This window comes from Pygocentrus nattereri, chromosome 4, assembly GCF_015220715.1.
Source record: "Pygocentrus nattereri isolate fPygNat1 chromosome 4, fPygNat1.pri, whole genome shotgun sequence".
In the NCBI taxonomy this organism is placed as follows: Eukaryota; Metazoa; Chordata; class Actinopteri; order Characiformes; family Serrasalmidae; genus Pygocentrus; species Pygocentrus nattereri.
This window is the reverse complement of record NC_051214.1, coordinates 17,931,714-17,952,577: the sequence shown is the minus strand read 5'-3', so window position 1 is coordinate 17,952,577 and position 20,864 is coordinate 17,931,714. Positions and strand designations below refer to the sequence as shown.

The window sequence follows — 20,864 nt, the reverse complement described above, 5'->3', positions numbered from 1 at the left end:
CAACAGACACAAAAGTTGATTGTTGACTTCAGTTGAGTGAGTTACGCTTTCTTAAAATAAGATAAGATTCTGTAAGAAAAGATTCCTAAATTAAGATCAGATTTGCTTCTGTAATACGAATTTGTGAAAAATCTTATCTTGACCTGTTGGATCTTAACTTAAGACAAAAAGATAGGAAGTTTCTGAAATAAGGCCCCAGGAAGCTAAGAACTCTTGAACTCACTGAAAGCAGCTGCATCTCACACCCTGCTGTCAATTTGCACCTTCTTACAAAGAAATAATATGTTATACGTTTAACTGGTCTTTTTAAATTATCTGCCGTGCATTTTTCTTGAACATTCTCCAGGTCAGGCGTAGTGCCGGACGATATGACCTCAAATCAATTAATCACAATCAAAAATCACAATTAAATATTTTACCTCGCTTACGATTAAACAATGATTATTTTGATTTTGATTTTGTTTGGTTTTTTTCATCCTCATAGTTCACTGACAAGGTTTGTACTGTAAATATGTTCTGCTTATCTTAATGTAAATTATCTCAACGCAGCTTTTATATCAATCCAACTCGACAATTGTCATAATTTCATGTTCCTGAGACTCATTTGGGCTGGTATGTCTGTACAAAACTTAGACTCGTCCAAAACCCTCCATGTTTGAAGAGATTTCTAAAGATATGTCCAAACACGGCCGCAGGAGAACGAGGCTGCAGCATCAAAGAACAGATAAAAGTCTGAAAGCAATGTTTAAAGAATCCGAGGACGTGAACCGAAGAAGTGACCGCACCCTTTTTATGGCGAGCTGAACACATTCTGGGTGATGAGCCCAGCTGTCAGTCAGTGAAGCTTCATGATGGCTCCTGTGATGCTGATGAAGTTGAAGCTGGTCCTCCGGGAGCGACTGGCGTTCATTGGCGGTTGTGAGTGTTTACCTCTGGATGAGCTGCATGAAGCAGCGTGACGCTCACGCGGGTCAGTTTAGGAGCTGATCTGTTCAGACTGTCACATACAGATCACATTTAAAAGATAATCTGAACAGACAAAATCGGGTTTGGTGAGAAAATCAGATTTGGGCCGCTTTTACCTGCTGGGTGAACTTAGCCTTATCTTCCATGTCGCAGAGTGGATGTGGTGGAGTTGCGTGATGACACACGGAGTAGGAGGTTTTAAGGGGACAGTAAGTGAAACATGGGAGTGGAGAAAGGATTAACAGATTTTTTGAATAACCAACATTGGCAAGATTACGTCAGTTAGAGTTTCTGAATGTCGGTTTCAATTACTTTTCAATTAATCGCCTAGTCGGGCATTTGTGTGAAGAATACTCTGGTAGTGTCCTCGAAAATGGGCGGAATGTGGGCTGTATTTGAAAATCTTTCCGATTGGAACAGCCAACACACCCAGGCCACCTAAGCTACAGCTTTTGGAACGCAACTCATGTTAGTTGTCCATATGTGAAAGCACCCTTAGTTTGGGGCAGTTCTACAACCGGTACAAAGTTTTTGTGATGCTTAGTTCATTTAGAGTAGTGGCATTTGTAGAAAGACTTCCAAATGTCCATGTTCAAAAAAAACTAAACAAAAAAGTGATGTAGTTCAGCAACACAGCTTCTGCTGACAATATCCAAGCATACGTGTTTCTCAAAAACAGTACGGTTCTGAATGCTTAGCTGAGCATTTTGTTGTATTATTCGTAGACTTTGCCTCTTGCGCTGCTGAAGCTCCAGAACGGATCCAGAGCTTTATAGTTTGCTGCTGCTGCTGTTTTCACTTCTGTTTCATGCCTTATCGTCCTGTGTAACCTACTGCATGTACTGTTGTCCATGTATATAGCAGTGCTTTGTGACTTTGTCAGATTAGGGGCGTGAGGTGACGCAGGCCGAAAAACTTCTTGTGATTATTGGTTTTTGTATCTGTGGTGTTTTCTGGCTGCACTGGCTTCAGAGTATGCTGTTACAGCACCTTTATGAAGGCTTGTTCTTGCAGATGTTACTTCGAGACTGGAGAGGAGCTGAATGAAGGAAAGACTTTTTATAGATGTCCGAAACTATCACTGTTAAAGATACTGATTTACATTCATATCAATGGCTTTAGTAAATACACTGATCAGGCATAACTTTATGACCACCTCCTTGTTTCTATACACATTGTCCATTTATTTTTAAACACCTCAGTGTCACTGCTGGACTGAGAACAGTCCACCAACCAAAAATATCCAGCCACCAGCATCCTGTGACCACTGATGAAGGACTAGAGGATGACCAACACAAACTGTGCAGCAGCAGATGAGCTATCGTCTCTAACTTTAGATTTACAAGGAGGACCAACAAGGTAAGAGTGTCTAATAGAGTGGACAGTGAGTGAACACAGAGTTGAAAAACTCCAGTAGCACTGCTGTGTCTGATCCACTCAAATTAGTGCAACACAACACTAACACACCGCCACCACATCAGTGTTACTGCAGTGCTGAGAATGATCCACCACCCAAGTAGTACCTGCTCTGTGAGGGTACATGGGGGTCCGGACCACTGAAGAACAGGGTAAGATGGGCAACAAATATCAAGAGAAACAGATGGACTACAGTCTGTAACAGTAGAACTACAAAGTGAGACTGCGGAGTGGATCTGATAAAATAGCGTAGAAATGAGGTGGTCATGATGTTATGCCTGATCGGTGTTTAATAGAGTTCAAATAGTGCGTCCAGAAGAACTTTTTTCACATCTTGGTTCTGGTTTTTACTGCAGTTTCTAACATTAGACATTAACTGTGAAATGTCAGTGAACACTTCACATTTTTTGGAAGGATTTTATTAACATGACCAAACTTTAAGGAGGCGTGTGTGCATATATATATATATATATATATATATATATATATCCATTAAATAAACTGTATAGAAAGCATCTCATTTGAATATAGGATCCTTTACACTTGCTGTTCCATTAAACCGTCGAACACTGATCATTTCGCTGTTCTGTGACCGTAGAAGTGAAATTGCATGAGAGGATCCACCGAGATCAAACGTCAGAAATGTATCAGTAGTTTTAGGCTGCCTTGAGATGGTGGACATTCTATACTTAGATTACATCTAAATCCACTGAGCAAATATTTGGAGAGGAAGAGGAACTTGATGCATTCGTCAGCTTTGATATGGTGGTAGCAGTACTTGTGTTCTGCATTTGTTGTCCTTTTACTTATTAAATGTTTAGCCAAACGTTTTGCAATACATTTCAATATGTCAAGTAAATACATTTGTTTATGTACCAGCATGTGTGTCTCGTTCTTTGTCCTGTTTGGGTTAAAATATAGAACAAGTTCTCCAGTAAATAATAGCTTTAGAACCTGCTGGCTGAGAGGGAAATCTAGCTTTAGGAAGAATTCAACAGATATACTATAGTCCAGTCATGAAATTTCCGCACTACTAAATATTCCACAGTCAACTGTCAGTGGGATTATAACAAAGTGGAAGCGATTGTGAATGACAGCAACTCAGCCACGTAAAATGACAGAGTGGGGTCAGCGGATGCTGAGGCGCATAGTGCGCAAAGGTCGCCAACTTTCTGCAGATTCAATTGCTACAGAACTCCTAACTTCATGTGGCCTTCAGATCAGCTCAAGAACAGTGTTAAGAGCTTCATGGAATGGCCGAGCAGCTGCATCCAAGCCTTACATCACCAAATGCGATGCAATGCGTGGAATGCAGTGGTGTAAAGTGCCGCCACTGGACTTTAGAACAATGGAGATGTGTTCTCTGGAGTGACCAATCACGCTTCTCCATCTGGAAATCCGATGGACGAGTCTGGGTTTGGCGGTTGCCAGGAGAACGGTACTTGTCTGACTGCATTGTGCCAAGTGTAAAGTTTGGTGGAGGGGGGATTATGGTGTGGGGCTGTTTTTCAGGAGTTGGGCTTGGCCCCTTAGTTCCAGTGAAAGGAACTCTTAATGTTTCAGCACCAAGAGATTTTGGACAATTTCATGCTCCCAACTTTGTGGGAACTGTTTGGGGACGGCCCCTTCCTGTTACAACATGACTGTGCACCAGTGCACAAAGCAGGTCCATAAAGACATGGTTGAGCCAGTTTGTTGTGGAAGAACTTGACTGGCCTGCACAGAGTCCTGACCTCAAACCGATAGAACACCTTTGGGATGAAATAGAATGGAGATTGCGAGCCAGACCTTCTCATTCAACGTCAGTGTCTGACTTCACAAATGTGCTTCTGGAAGAACGGTCAGAAATTCCCATAAACACATTCCTAACCCTTGTGGAAAGCCTTCCCAGAAGAGTTGAAGCTGTTATAGCTGCAAAGGGTGGGCCGACATCATATTAAATCCTATGGATTAAGAATGGGATGTCACTTAAGTTCATATGCATGTGAAGCCGGACGACCGAATACTTTGGGCAATATAGTTTATTTTTAAAAATCTGCATAATTAAACCCGGGTGTAAGAAGTCATTCAGAGGGATTTGAATGTAGTTATGTTATAATTGAACAACCCCCCAACGACCATGATGGAGAAGCGGTTTAGAAAAAGGATGGATGGATGGATGGATGGATGGATATTTTCTCCATGTGGGTATAAAGCACCAAGAAAGGTTCTTCTACTATTACAAGCTTGAAAGCTTAACTACAGCAGAACCCCTTTTTGCCTCGATATAGAACCAACACATCCTCCATCCATCTGAAGAACTGTTTCACCATGCAGGGAAGCAGTTCTTTGAGTGTTCATGGATCTGTACAGAAGCACTGTCTTTACTAAAGAGCCCTCATTTTAAAGAGTGAACATCACCCACATATACATGCTCAGAGGACATTCGCTGGTAGTTTTGGGTAATAAACTAAATGAATCTATTTGCATTGAACTCATTGCCACCCCTGGTTCATATCACCACTGTAGTTGGTTAGTTTCTCTACAATAAACCATTTCACACCAGGCCCCTCTGGATATCAGCTTAAAAAAGCTGCTCATGGAAGTCTGGGAGGCAAGAAAGAAATGAAAAAACAATAAACAGTAAGTTAAAATCTCTTTTTGCCATTTCTTTTCTCAAATATCCTGACAAAACTGAAAATGAGATGAAATACCTGCATCCAAGCTATCCAAGTACACACACACACACACACACACACACACTCCGGTCAGGCATAACATTATGACCATCTCCGTGTTTCTACACTCACTGTCCAATTTATCAGCTCCACTTACTCTATAGGTGCCCTTTGTAGTTCTACAGTTACAGACTGTAGTCCAGCTGTTTCTCTCTGATACTGTCACCCTGTTCTTCAGTGGTCAGGACCCCATGGACCCTCACAGAGCAGGTACTATTTGGATGGTGGGTCATTGCGGGGCAGTCATGGACTGGAAGTTAGGGAACCAGCCTCGTGAGCAGAAGATCGCCGGTTCGATCCCCAGAGCCGGCAACACATGACTGAGGTGTCCTTGAGCAAGACACCTAACCCCCAACTGCTCTTTGGGCGCTGCGGATTGGGCTGCCCACCGCTCCGGGCAAGTGTGTGTGTGCTCACTAGAGTGCATATGTGGTGTTTCACTTCATGGATGGGTTAAATGTGGAGGTGAAATTTCCCTGTTGTGGGACTAATATGGGTCATTTAATTGTAATCTAACTTAATTCTCAGCACTGCAGTAACACTGATGTGGTGGTGTTCGTGTGTTGCACTGGTGTGAGTGGATCAGACAGGAGTTTTTCAACACGGGGTCCACTCACTGTCCACTCTATTAGGCACCCCTACCTCATAGACCACCTTGTAGATGTAAAGTCAGAGATGACAGCTCATCTGCTGCTGCACAGTTTGTGTTGGTCATCCTCTAGTCCTTCATCAGTGGTCACAGGACGCTGCCCACAGGACACTGTTGGTTGGATGTTTTTGGTTCTCGGTCCAGCACAACACTGATGAGAATGACCCACCACCCAAATAGTACCTGCTCTGTGGGGGTCCATGGGGGTCCTGACCACTGAAGAACAGGGTAAGAAGAGTTTTTCATCGTTGCTGTGTAGGGGGCGATCGCGAGCCAGGTCACAAGGCGCCCTAAGCATGGCGGACGTGACACGTTCAGGGATAGAAATGGAAAATAAACGCGGTAAGCTCTGCCGAACGTCGCTGCGCAGGTCATTCCGGCTGGACGCCGCGCCGAGTGCCGTGTGAAGAGCTCAGTTCAGCCGCTTCTCCGAACCGGCTTTTCCCCTCAGCACCACTCGGATTCGAACCCGTACAGGCCGCCGGGGCGGCGCGCTGCTGCGGTGTTGTCCAACGCGCTGAGCCACCGAGGAACCGCTCGCTCGGCCCGGAAAAAGGGCTTATGTGTTTTGTGAGTACCGCCGCTGACTGGCGGCATTAGATGTCTATCGGCACATCACCTGCCACAGAACTTCACATCAAAGCGGATCGGTTGTTAAAAAGTGTCAAAACACTAGGCGTTTAGCCAGTTAGCTTAGCTTAGCCAGATTAGTGTCCAGCATCATTCAGCGCTCACTTTTTACACTCGTTTCTGGACCTGAACTGAGCTAAAGTGTCATATTTTGTGCTTTTGCAGACAGTAAACTCAGTTAAACCCGTCCGGTTTGGGTTCTGTGGGTCTTTTTTTATGTCAGGATGTAGCTTGGTGGCTAAGTGGACGTTAGCTGTAGCCGCTGTTACTAACAAGAAAGGCTCCTGGTCGTCGCTGCAGAGCTAAAAGTCCAGGACAGGGGTGCACAACTCCAGTCCTGGAGGGCCGGTGTCCAGCACATTTTGGAGGTTTCCCTACTCAAGCACATCCACTTAACCTGGCAATCAGCAGGTATGTGTGATCAGGTCTGTTGCAGCAGGTAAGTCACCAAACTCTGCTGGACACCGGAGTTGTGCACCCCAGGTTCAGGGGATTCAGCTGGATCTGATCCAGCACCTCCCCTAGAGTGGAGCTGATAAAGTGGACAGTAGCCACGTTTAAATGCAGTCTAATAAAACGTTAATAATGATGATGGCTCAGTTGGAATAGAATACACCCATGTAAACACCTCAATCGGAATAGTCTAGTTTGATTGAGGCCGTTCGGAATACAATTTCTATCTGATTGATCGAGGTGGGTAATCCTGTAAATAATCTGTTAAATAGAAGAATAATATCAGTGTAAACGCCTGTATCCGATTACGTTCCCAATCGGAAAGTTTAAGTCCATTCTGCATGTGCATTGCGTCACAGTGAGAATTTATACAGTTCAACATGGAACTGGTCTGCAGAGGAGATGAAGTTTATGCTCTGATCTTTAAAAGACGGCGGTGGGACGGACATCCAGCTTATGTGTCTCAGAACATGACGTCTTCCTCTCGGCCTTCTTTAATAAGGACACGTGAAGGATGTTTTCCTGAGTCTGACGTCATTTTAAAGCAATAAAAAACAAGCACTGCTCACTGCTGCTCATCTCACTCTGACTGGGCTCACGTGATGTTTGCCGTCATGGTAACGTTTACTCTAAGCGCTACTCCACGCGTCCATGTCATTTTGCATCGGATTACTTGTAGTGAGCATGTAAACGTTTTCATCAGATTGTTGAATAGAGTGAGCTTATAAACACGTCAGTCTGAATCTGTAATCCGATTACATTCAATCAGATTGGCAAAAATCTTTGCATATAAACATAGCCAGTGAGTGTAGAAACCAGGTAGAATAAGGTAATAAAGTGGTTATTTTTATTATACATATGGGAACAACAGCAATACCAAATCCTTTTAACTGTAACTTATTATGAAATTCCAGGATTTATTTGATAAAACACAGTGATGATTTTAGACCAGTGAAAAGAAAACTTGAGCAGGGGGGTTGGATCAATTCCGACTCAACCCCTTTGGACTTGTGGTTCTGCAGCGAGTGATAGTTGGGGGGCCTTAGCCTGGTTTCTGCTGAGAAGTGCAGTGACGGTCTTTAGTCCACAAAACACCTGTAATCACTTTTTCTTTGGATTTCCCCATCTAAGGTGCCGCTGTGCTGCGCTCACAGCACCGCTGTGAACCCCAGACTTTGCTGATGGCAGCTTCTGCCCCAGAGGTGGGCAGACAGACAGGACAGGTGATGGGGTTTCCCTCTGAGGAGGACCAGAAGAACCAAAGTGGACAGGTGAACCATGGGCATAGTGCAAGCACCTGTAACATGAACGGAGGTTCTCTGGCAGACCTGCAAGAGAGAGAGTCAGAACCTCAGGCTGTAGCCTGTGAGTCCTCTGAGGTGATCATGAGGCCGGAGGCTGAGTCTATTGTGTCCGACTCATTAGCTGAAGATGACCAGGAAGTGTCTGAAGGCAAGTTTGGTGGATTTGTTTCATTCATTCATTCATTCATTTTTGTATGGACTAATGCTAAACATTAGATAAGTTCGATAAGTTCTCCCGAACACCGCTGGATCCTCTGAATTATGAGGTGGTTAATGAGCTGTAATACTGCGCATCAATTTGACGTCACTAAGCTTCACAAAGCTCAGGCTGGCTGAGCTGGTGCTCTGATGAGCTGGGCTACCTTATTGAAATGTTCTACTGTAGAACACATTTACAGGTAAACTCATAAATAAAACCTCTAGGTGGGATATTTTGATCGACTAAAACTCCGTATCAGAAACACTACCAGCATTAAAACTACGAGGCTGAATTCAGCAGCTTTTTTCACAGCTTCTTGTTTGAATGTTCCGGTTATACCTTAAATGGTCCAGCAGCTGTGAGTAGCCATCACAAACATTTATCAAGCAAGGCAAAATACTGAGCTGTTAGTTAAGGTGAACCTCCTCATATCAGGCCTTTCAACCCTCCATGAAGCTGAAGCTTCTTTTTTGCCAGCTGCTTGTTCGAGTTTTCCTGTTCTGCCTTAAATGGCGCAGCAGTTCAGAACGTGACTGCTGCGCCATTTAAGGTGGAATGGGAAAAGTCAAACAAAAAGCTGGCGAACGTCCTGAGAAAATGCCCTCAGAAAAACGTTACCAGCATTAAAATAATAACAAGGATGTTCTGAGACCCAAAATCAGTTCATCAGGGGTTCAGCAGTGATTATTCAGTGGAAACTGTACCGGATCAGCCTGAGTACAGCTACGTTTGTAGATGTGTAGAGCTCGTAATATGGACATAAGAGCATGGAGCCGACAGAATGACCACACGACTATAGCGGTACAGATGGGGAAAATACATTGGCTGAGCATGTAAAGATATAGAACTGTATACTCTGGCAGATGATCACCCAAAATCTTTATAATTAACCTGTAAAATGCTACTTTTTGAATTCAATATAAAGATTTACACATCAACACAACATGCAGCGATTCGGCAGTGTTGATTGGGTGTTATGAACTAAACCATAAAAAACAAACAGTGGAACAAAAAGCAAAAAAAAAAAAGGAAAAAAACATCAATGATTCTTCAATAAAACCACTCTTAAAGTCCTGAAATATCAAAGCAGTCAGTTTTTGGATTATTGCATTAAAGTGAAGCAGATTTGACGTTTTTAGAGAGATTTCAAGCTCTCACACCACATTTTCACTCTCTTTCTCTCTCTTTGCACTCGCCCGCAAGCACTCATGCGCACCCCTGGTGCGTCACTATTCGCATGAGCCAAGACTTAAAACTTCCGATAATATTAACATGGTTGATTTTGTCGCGGCGTCAAGACGAGAAAAAGACTGAGTTAAGACGGCCGTCCTGACCACCTCACACCAAACGATCAAGATAACATGAGCGCAATGTGATTCATGATTTTATTCCAACATTGGATATTTGTCTGCGACAGTGAAATCACTTGAAAAAGTCATTTGGTGTAAGGTCAGCGTAAGAGTCAGAGATGGGGGCTCATATGATTTGGACTCGAGTCACAAATTTGATGATTTTAGACTCGACTCGAGAAAACTGAGCAAGACTTGGGGCTAGACTTTGACTTGGGACTCTGACTCGGACTTGAGCGTCATGACTCAGAAAGACTCTAGACTCAAAGTGGAGAGTCTGACTGCAGACTGGACTCTACACAGTCGCTTATTTTTCATATGAATGGATACGTTTCGTGCAGTAAACTGAATAAACAGCACCGGCAGGTTCTGTCACTGTGTTTATGCTCGGTTTATTTCGGAAGACAAGTGAAGTGTTAGAGCTCAGGTTCGCCTCCATAAGCTGGAAACAAGCGAATCGCCAGCATCATCAATGCACCATCGCCCAGCACTTAAACTCTTAATGCAGAAACTCAACAGGCGAACTGACTGTTTTCCTCACTATAGTAAAGCAAAGGAAGCACAGCTCTGTCTGTCTGACTGATTTTAACAGCTTCTGCAGGTAAAATAAGCACAGCATTCACCGCGAGGCTAATCATCTTTTTTATTCGCCAGCTTTGTATTGGAATTTTCCGTTCCACCCTAAATGGTGCGGCAGCGAGGTGCTGGAAAGTAACTGCTGCACCATTTAAGGTAGAACGGAAAATCTGCACTTGTTTTGGTGTCTGTCGTTGCCTATCAGTTCATACTAGTGGTTGCTTTTAGTGCTGAGCTAGTTTTATTTTAATCTTATGTGCCCAGTGTTCCCAAAAACTTTATATATGTGTTGTATGAATGGAACAAACCCAACGCCATTCGCCAAACTAAATGGGCTGTAAAAAGCTTTACAGACTGGCTGGAACAAAACATTAATACTGATCTTGGAAAAAACTGACCAAACTGAGCTGAACTTTGTATTGGGGCAGTTTTATGGCTCAGTCTGACTTGGTCAGACTCTGAAGATCAGACGACACGTTTGGCAAATGGTGTTGGGTTCATTTCTGGCTGATTCCAGGTTGTTTAGCTGTTCCTGTCACAGCTGCCGACTGAAAAGCTGCTCAGTGGTGACGACAGTTTGGGAATTTAGTGTAAGGAGCTGGAGAACGAACTGCCGGCTGTGCAGCGAGTGGGCGGAGCTCGTTACTCTGACGTAGCAACAAGCTGCTTGTTAAGGATCTATAATTTGGAGGAGAGAACTGAACATTAAAACACATTAAACGCCGCGTTCACGGCCCAGTTTATTCACTTCTTACTGTATTTATTTAACTGCTGTATTAAAGCAGTAGAAAAGTAACATCACGGCTTATTTTGCCCCCTCTCATGCTATGTTGCTTCAATATTAAACATTTCTGTGTTGCTTTTGCAGGACAGACAGTAGACAGCTCTCAGCTTCACTCAAACGATGACCAAGCGGGCATACCACCGGAGCGGAAAAAGCGGAAAAGGGGACGCAGAAAAAAGATAGGATACATTAGGAAAACCTCCAAGACGGCTCCAGCTTCCAACGCTGAGCCCAAAACTGAAACCAGACGCAAGACTCCCGCAAAAAGGAAGCTAAAAGTCATCAGTGAACCAGTTCCTCAGACTCCTGTACTTCATGACAGCCCTGCTGCTCCTGAAAGCCCCGAGATGACTCCGGGTGGCCGTCCAAAGAGGAGAGCTGCCAAAGCGTACGGTTCTCAAACGTTTACTTTTGTTGAAATGAAGACTAGAGCAGTGATTCTTGCATTCATTACTACTGTAGTTTGCTCAGAACATAATAATAGGAATTCAAGACAGCTGTTTGAGCTTTATTGAATATTTACAGCTTATGTCATTCCTAACAATTACAGGGCTGTAACTATATTACAGGGATGTAAATATTTTAAGTAGCACTGGTGCTATGAAAGTGGCAGGTGTTGTAGCCAAAATGAAAGTATATATTTATATATATATTTGTATATATTTAAAGTATATATTTATGTGTGAGGTAAAAACAGCAGATCCTAATGAGTAGAACAGTTTAATATTTTAACAGAAGAATCAGCATTTATTTTGGATTTTAATGCTCATTTTGTACAATGAACCAATGATTCAATTTACTACAGGAAGCGAAAAGGTTTATTTCCAAAAAGCTTGTAAAAATAGATCTAGTACAGGCAGTACTAGGCTCAGTATGGAGTGCTTCATCTTCCAAATCTGGAAAAATCTTTGGGCGGATATCCCAGTTAGCCTGGGAAGCTAGTGTTCTCCTGCTCTCCAGTGCCTCACATACAGAATCCTCTGTTTACTTTCATTTAAATCAGTGCAGATCTTTCTTTCACTGTTGCTGCTTGTGAACGCACTAATACTAAAACATGACTTCTGAGGAGCAGATGTGATTTAACGCTGCTAAAGCTGGTTAGGATATACAGAAAGAAGTGAGTTCACTGTAGGACAGTAGAGTTACGTCACTGATCTCCTCACTCACTTTCCTGCTGTGCCTGATCCACTCAGACCAGCACAACACACACATACACACCACCACCACCATGTCAGTGTTACTGCATTGCCGAGAATGACCCACCACCCAAATAGTACTTGTGAGGGTCCATGGGGTCCTGACCACTGAAGAACAGGGTAAAAGTGGGTAACAAAGTATCAGAGAAACAGATGGACTACAGTCTGTAACTGTAGAACTACAAAGGGCACCTATAGAGTAAGTGGAGCTGATAAAATGGACAATGAGCGTAGAAACATCATAATGTTATGCCTGATCTATATGTATATGGCCACCTTTTTATATTTTATAAAATATAAAAAGAATGTATTTAATTTTTTTTCCCCATATAGTAAATTCAGCAAATAAACAGTAATTAAGTGTGATACAGGATGTGTTAACAGAACATCATTTGAGCAGGGGCACCCAAACTTGGTCTGAAACATCCATCAAAATGCTTTAAATCTAAATTGAATGTTATGCCTTTCTTTAATCTGAATCTCCCTGAATTTTTAAAATTATTTCCAGTGCTCTAGAATACCTCCACAATATCACCAAGGATCTTGAACATTTTGATGTGGCATCTGGAAAGAGAAAGAGAGACAGTCCAGACCAGCCAGCCAGTCCTGCTCAGAGAAAAGCCTCAGGAAGAGGGAGGGGGCAGAAGAGGAAAGCACTGGACTACGACAGTGACCAGTGTGATGACACTGACTTTGACCCTGAGGACGATGAAGAAATGGATAGTGAAGAAGAAGAAGAAGAAGAAGAAGAAGAGTATAGAAAGGAAATGTCAGACTTGTTTAAAAAGGTAAGGATGTGTTATAATTTAGGAGCATGGTATTAGCCAGGTTTCTGTACTGCTCTTGACTTGAATTTGAGCAGATAATATAAATTTCCCAAAAGTACAGAGTGATTAAAAAAGATTAATCTGATTTCAAAATGATTTATTTCACTTGTGAACCGTTACAGATCAATGCAGTGAACTGTAAATGGCTTAAATGAGCATAAAGTTTATTATGTAATTGTACAAGGTCTCAGTCTGAACCTCCTCCTGCTGTACGGACGACATCAACACCACAGTCAAACTCATACTGGATTGAGCGTGTCGGGCGCCGCTGCACTCACGGCTCTTTCAGTGTGATTTCAGGGATCATCCACTGCTGTGGAACCAACAACGAACGCTCTGAGCTGTTGGAGCTTCACTGCCTGTGAAAAATCACGCTGCACAGTTATAACAGATTCACTCTTATTGACGTGGAGAACGCAGAACGCTTTCTGCTCAGGGGTCGAATCTCCTCTCAAACTGAAGGGGGTCATCTTCTACTGACGGTCAGAAACTCTATGACCCCCTCTTACAGTTGATTGTGATTGGTTCCTCGGCACCTCATGGTTGTAAAAATATGGCGCTTTGAAATCGGATGAATGCTTTTGAATCTCCCTGTATGATGCAAATTAGTTTTGCATTGGCAAGAAAAATAAACTCTGTCACATTCATAAAAACACATCTGAGAAAGTTTGCAGAGAAATCTTTAATGTTGAGCAGCTTCTTGTTGCTGGTTTATTTAATTTTATGCCTATATTTTACATCACAAAAGAGCAGAAAGAGAACAAACTGGCAAACATTATGGTTCATGAAATATTATATATCTTTTTTTTATTGTGTTGATAAACATACACTTTTGTTATTAGTTTCTTTGTCAGTCCACTGGTACCAACTATTGTTTTCAGCCAATGCATTTCCATCACAATTTATTGCATATTTTTATATGCAGAAAGGTTTTTCTACATCAAGTGAGCGCACAACCATTTACACAGTTTACTTATTATATTTATTTATTTGTTTATATTTGCAGTAGGTCTTTTTTTTCTTATCAATTATCCAATTCTGAGATTTTGTAGTTAGTTAAATTAGATGTTGGGAAACATTACTTTGCCCATGTAAAGATGTAATATGCTCAGTGGGACGTTGACACTATCGTTTAAAAGTTTGAACTAGTATTTTGTTCAATGATAACTTATTACATGTGGACTGAAGTGCTATCAGCTGGACACCAGAAGGTATTTCAAGATGTTGTTTTTCAGTATTTAAAGTTTCTGGAGAGCAGCATAAACTTAAGGTTAAACTGTATATTGTAATTATTTGTTTCTTGATTGTCTGCCTTGTCTTGAAATAATGTTTGAAACTATACCAATAAGAGTCCTTGGGCAAGACTCCTAACACTGCCTTCACCTTCCTGCGTAAAATGATCAAATTGTAAGTTACTTGTCTGTCAAATACCGTAAATGTAAACCTATAGTTGTGCTTATGTGTAAAACATGATACATTTCCTGGCACATAAGGAGAATATAGAGAAAGTAGAAAGAAGAAAGTGCAATAGTAAAACAAGGTTTCTCGCTGTACTGTATATGTAATCTGTGTGAACGGACGTGTTCTTTCATTACAGAAGACGGCTCACAAACACAAGCTGGTTGGAAGTAATGGATTGTCTAACTGTGCCATGCAACCTGTTTGGGCGTCCTTTAGAAACACCAAAACATTGTAAGCTATTTTCTTCTGCATTATTTATGGGTTTGTACGTGCAGTTCTTCCTTTTTCAAAGTGAGTCAGACGCATCTTCAGCACCATGTTTAAGTGGAAAGGCCAAAAAATTTTTATACTCTTTGTTTAAACACTTAATTTGCAAAATTTTAATTTAAATTTACTTCTGAAGCATAAGTTGTCCCTTTAACATTTTATTTAAGATAAACGAAGACATTTTATGCAGAATGCATATGCATAAAACGTCATTTAAGTGAAATGCTTAAATAATTATTTGGGCTTAAGCTGCAAGCTGTAGATCTAAATTGGTGTTTTGCCACTATCAAAAGTCCTGAAACTGACATTTTGGTTCAGAAACTCAATTTATGAGTTTTGTTTTACTTTCTACATTTTTCTGATGATATTTTATTCAGTTTGTGACCAGAATTCACTCAAAATATTACATACGTGGGATCACGGGTCTTCCTCTGACTCGTTACCCAGCACTCACTAATCTTTTATTCTTTCCTCTTTTTGGCTTCCTGAATACATTTTTTTAATTTAATTTTATTTTATTTTGTTTTTAGTCGGGAAGAGCATTCCTCCTCCTGGGTCTTCTCCGAGTGGATCCCTTCAGTTAGTGAATGGTGTCTCTTGTCCAACAGGTATTGATCAGGAGTGGAGAGAGTACTGATAATTACTACTTAAGTAGGAGTACTGTTACTGGAGTGATGATTCCTCTGTAATGTAGCTTACGTTGGCTTATATTATATATGGCTTATATACGAAGTACCTCACAGTTGAACATAGTTTTAGGAAAAAGCAATCAGGCTGTTAATCTAAAGCATGAAAGTAAAAGTATAAGGTGCTGTACCTGTTTAGCTAAGCCACTAAGCCAGGTAACGGATTCTGTAGGTTCATCCTAAGGCTGGTGTTACGTGTTGACGCTTTCATGCAACAAGTTGTTACAGCGTAGTTTTCATGCAAATTAAAAACAATCAGTTGCACATTTGTTTATTCCACTATACATGGAATTACATATATTTCCAAAAGTATTAGCTCGTCTGGCTTCACACGCATATGAACACGCATATGATCCCATTTTTAATCCATAGGGTTTAATATGATGTCGACCCACCCTTTGTAGCTATAACAGCTTCAACTCTTCTGGGAAGGCTTTCAACAAGGGTTATGAGTGTGGTTATGGGAATTTTTGACCGTTCTTCCAGAAGCACATTTGTAAGGTCAGACAAGAAGGACAAGAAGGCCTGGCTCACAGTCTCTGCTCTAATTCATCCCAAAGGTGTTCTATCAGGTTGAGGTCAGGACTCTGTGCAGGTCAGTCAAGTTCTTCCACACCAAACTGGCTCGTCGATGTCTTTATGGACTTGCTTTGTGCACTGGTGTGCAGTCATGTTGGAACAGGAAGGGGCCGTCCCTAAACTGTTCCCACAAAGTTGGGAGCACGAAATTGTCCAAAATCTCTTGGTGCTGAAGCATTAAGAGTTCCTTTCAGTGGAACTAAGGGGCCAAGCCCAACTCCTGAAAAACAACCCCACACCATAATCCCCCCTCCACCAAACTTTACACTCGGCACAATGCAGTCAGACAAGTACCGTTCTCCTGGCAACCGCCAAACCCAGATTTGTCCATCAGACTTGTCCACCAGATGGAGTGATTGGTCACTCCAGTGAACACGTCTCCACTGCTCTAGAGTCCAGTGGCGGCACTTTACGCCACTGCATTCCATGCTTTGCATTGCACTTGGTGATGTAAGGCTTGGATGCAGCTGCTCGGCCATGGAAACCCATTCCATGAAGCTCTCTACGCTGTTCTTGAGCTGATCTGAAGGCCACATGAAGTTTGGAGGTCTGTAGCGATTGACTCTACAGAAAGTTGGTGACCTCTACTCTCACTATGTCCCTCAGTATCCGCTGACCCTGCTCTGTCATTTTACGTGACCGACCACTTCGTGGCTGAGTTGCTGTCATTCCCAATCGCTTCCACTTTGTTATAATCCCACTGACAGTTGACTGTGGAATATTTAGTAGTGAGGAAATTTCACAACTGGACTTCACTGGACTGGAATTCACTGAGCTCCTGAGAGCGACCCATTCTTTCACTAATGTTTGTAGAAGCAGTCTGTAGGCCTAGGGGCTTGGTTTTATACACCTGTGGCCATGGAACTGATTGGAACACCTGAATTCAATGATTTGGATGGGCGACTGAATACTTTTGGAAATATAGTGTATGTCTTTAATCTGTCTATGATTTTTATACTATGTAACTGACTTTTAAATCTGTTCTGTGTAAATCTTCTAAAGGTAATGCCTTTCTTATCCTGCCCTTGAAGCACTACTGAGTATTCCGTTTTTTTTGAGGACCGCTTCATGGTCCCCTCTTCTACAATGTATTTTTTTAATCATTTGGACTCCAAAAGAATCTGAGCTCTTTGTAAAATTAGACGATAATCTTAAGTAAACTGACTGTATAATTCTGGATAACAGCAGGCTAACGAAGAAGAAGAAATGGTGGAGCAGCCCTTTAAACCGCATTAAATGGCTTTAGCCAGTTGATTACAGAACATTAGCTTCAGCATAGATTGTCATGTTTGCCGTTTCATTTTCTTGTCCCTTGAGCAACTAAACTCAATCAAAATATCAATTTATGTGGTCACATCATATACTAGCAGCATTTTGACTGGCTGTTTTGTTAAACTTGGTCCACAGAGCTGAGACACTTGCAACTGTTGACTGTTTCACATCAGTTGCATGATGCACTACATGATGAAACTTAAGTGCAAATTAGTTTCATGTCAGTTTCATGCAAGTAAAGTTGAGTTTCACCATGTAAAGTCCAGCCTAAAGTTAGGCATCAAGTTGTAATATGTGAAGATTTCTGCTGGTTTCAGCAGCATCTTTTCTCATAATAATGCTGATTTCTTTATATTTTTGATTTCTATCAGTGAGGCAGAGAAGTATTTACCCCAGGAGGAGGAATCCGCAGCTTTTACATTATCTCGCGAGGGAATCAAAGAAGAATGTCCTCTACATACGATGAAAAGGTAATTTTCATTAGAAAAAATAATGTCTTTAATGTCTTGTGCAGCACAAACACTGCCATTACAACATGTCAGATTCTTCTCACGTACCACCAAATACTTGCCTCATGAATTGAATTAGATGTGTTGGGTAAGTGAAAACACTGAAATTTTCAGAGAACCCATGAGATTACACTGCTCTGATCATGTAATACTGTTTTTATTCATGAAATCTTTCAGAGAAGTTCTCCATTTCAAATGTATAACATTCAGAATGCTTCAGCTTTGGTGGGATATTCATGTAGTACGTAAAAACGCCATGGCTGCTTTCACACTGCAAGCCTGAGTACTCAATTGCAATTTACTACGCAAGATCCGGTTTTTATGTTTAATTGCTTCCCTTTTTTAAACTGGGCTGTGTCTGACACCTGTTAGGTCCCAGTCATGAACTGACCTGCATACGCAAGAACCTTACTCCACTCTTCATGCTGATCAAGAAGTAAACAAGCGAAAAGGAGGCGGCACAGGCTCACAGCCATCCTTCGTCTTTCCTAAAGATTGATTGCTTCCTGTATAGAATTAAGATTAACTTAACACCAAGTTGGATTGATGTAAAAGTTGTATAAATCTGACTGTTCTGATAGAAGACTTCAGTACTACATATGAAAGTGATCCAAACTGGAATAGAAAATGTCAAATTCGTTGAGCGCGTTTTACATGCACTCAATAATCCAATCATAATCAGATTTCTGCAGTTATCTGATTATTCAAATAATCATGTAAACAGCACACTCTGATCTAGGAATTCGATTAAGAAATCTGATAAAGAGGCTGGATTTTAGCTCAGTAATCAGGTTTCTCAATGCATTTAAACTGAGAATTACTCAGAATTACTCAGAGCAATTACTCTGATTTCTTTTGGATTTCTCAGTCTGTACATGCGCAAGATCAGACAGCTGTACTGGAAATATACGAGCAGCATTGCCACAAGACACAGTGAAACATTTTGGAGAGGCTCTGAAACCAAATGCGAAATAAAGGGTTTAAGTTAGTGTTACATTACGTTTACGTTATTGAGTCGTCTTCTGTGAGCTTATTGGCTGGATGTAAAGCAGAAATCTGATTACAGTCTGAGTCATGTAGACCTGGAGTTTCCCGTTATCTGATTACTCAAGTCTATGTAAACGTGTTGAACGGATTACTGAGAAAATCTGACTTCCTGCAGTTATTGGATTATTGTATGTAAACACATTGATTGTGTTTTGTTTTTTATCCTATTATCACTGAAATCTGTGTCGCACCTAAAGAACAAGTCTGATTTGGGTCACTTTTTCCTGTGTTGTTCCATTTTAGTCATTTTAGTTCATTGCAGGTTTGAATCCTTGCCGCCTCATGCGGAGAGGTGGGACTCCCTGTTCTTTGTTGGGGGTCCTGTCTGGGCTATGGAGTGGTGCCCTCTCCCTGAAGGTGCTGCAGAAACACAGTATGCTGCGCTGTACTGCAACAGAAGTGGGGATGACCGGCACAAAGCAAATGTGCTCTGCACAGAGCAGACACTGCTCCAGCTGTGGGATCTAGGCAAACTACAGATAAGTAGGTGAGAAGCTGTGCAATGCACTCACCACTGTTTGAGGTAGGTTTGAGTAACACAGCAACACATTTCACTCAGGTTTGTGTATTTTTTTTTTCTGAGCGAAAGACCTTAGTAACTTCACATCTTGAGTTTACATAAAGGACACTCTTCATTGAGCTCCGTATTGAGCTGTTTGAGGCATCAAGCAAACAAAATACGTTGCATTTACAGAGTTTCCTACAAATTTGAAATGTAGGCACTGGGGCTGGAGGAGACACTGACTACATATTTGAAGTATAATTTGGTGCTGGGATGGGGGGACATTGACTGTAATGCATAAATAAGCATAAATAAATAACTAAATGTACTAAATATCTTGCTTTATATACACAGTGATTGTACTTAGCTATTACAGATACAGTTTTTGGTTTCTAAGACTATGTAGCTACACTGTATTTCCAAAAGTATTCAGTCGTCTGGCTTCACACGCATATGACATCCCATTCTTAATCCATAGGGTTTAATATGATGTCGGCTCACCCTTTGCAGCTATAATGGCTTCAGCTCTTCTGGCTTTCCACAAGGTTTAGGAGTGTGTTTGTGGGAATTTTTGACCGTTGTTCCAGAAGCACATTTGTGAGGTCAGACACTGATGTTGGATGAGAAGGCCTGGCTCACAGTCTCCGCTCTAAAACATCCCAAAGGTGTTCTGTCGGGTTGAGGTCAGGACTCAGGACTGCAGGCCAGTCAAGTTCTTCCACACCAAACTGGCTCATCCATGTCTTTATGGACCTTGCTTTGTGCACTGGTGCGCAGTCATGTTGGAACAGGAAGGGGCCGTCCCCAAACTGTTCCCACAAAGTTGGGAGCATGAAATTGTTTAAAATCTCTTGGAGCTGAAGCATTAAGAGTTTCTTTCAGTGGAACTAAGGGACTGAGCCCAACTCCTGCAAAAACAACTCCACAATCCAGTGGTGGCGCTTTACCGGGGGAATGGATGGATACTTTATTGATCCCGAAGGAAATTTAGCAGCCAATATCAGTCACACAACACAGCTCAGTAGTAATAGTAATAATAATAATAAGGTTGATACAATAAACAAGCACAAATACAAACAGAAATATACAAAAATAAGCAGTAAGATCCAGTAATTACTGTACAAGGAGATGCAGGTAACAGCATATAATGACAGTACTAAATAAATGTGTGCACATATTGGTACTGAAGTAAAGTGTCAAGATGTGGAGCGTCCAGATGTGCAAGATGTGCAATAAGCTGTGCAGTATGTACAGTAAGGTGTCTATATCTTTAGATAGATAAAATAGACCCATGATTTATCATATTTTTTTTAATTATGCTTTTTTTATCCTATTTGTTCTCTCCCTGTCTCAGACCGTCATCCTCTCCGCAGCTGGCCTACGCCCTGGCAATAGATGAGGGCTGCATTTGGAACTTGAAGTGGTGTCCAGCAGGGGCCTGGGAGCTACCTACAACTGAAAGGAAGGTAAAGAAT

The 20,864-nt window shown here is 41.7% G+C and overlaps 1 protein-coding gene across 1 annotated transcript in view; it reads left to right on the top strand.

Moving 5' to 3' along the window:
* Positions 1-6,031: 6,031 nt before the first annotated feature.
* Positions 6,032-20,864, top strand: part of gtf3c2 (general transcription factor IIIC, polypeptide 2, beta) — a 47,461-nt gene continuing 32,628 nt past the window's right edge. Inside the window, exons 1-9 of the mRNA XM_017701037.2 lie at positions 6,032-6,318; positions 7,963-8,283; positions 11,128-11,431; positions 12,748-13,027; positions 14,664-14,758; positions 15,325-15,402; positions 17,703-17,801; positions 19,150-19,374; positions 20,744-20,855. Coding sequence (XP_017556526.2) covers positions 8,013-8,283; positions 11,128-11,431; positions 12,748-13,027; positions 14,664-14,758; positions 15,325-15,402; positions 17,703-17,801; positions 19,150-19,374; positions 20,744-20,855 — 1,464 coding nt within the window. The 5' untranslated portion in view covers positions 6,032-6,318; positions 7,963-8,012. The remainder of the gene's footprint in view (positions 6,319-7,962; positions 8,284-11,127; positions 11,432-12,747; positions 13,028-14,663; positions 14,759-15,324; positions 15,403-17,702; positions 17,802-19,149; positions 19,375-20,743; positions 20,856-20,864) is intronic.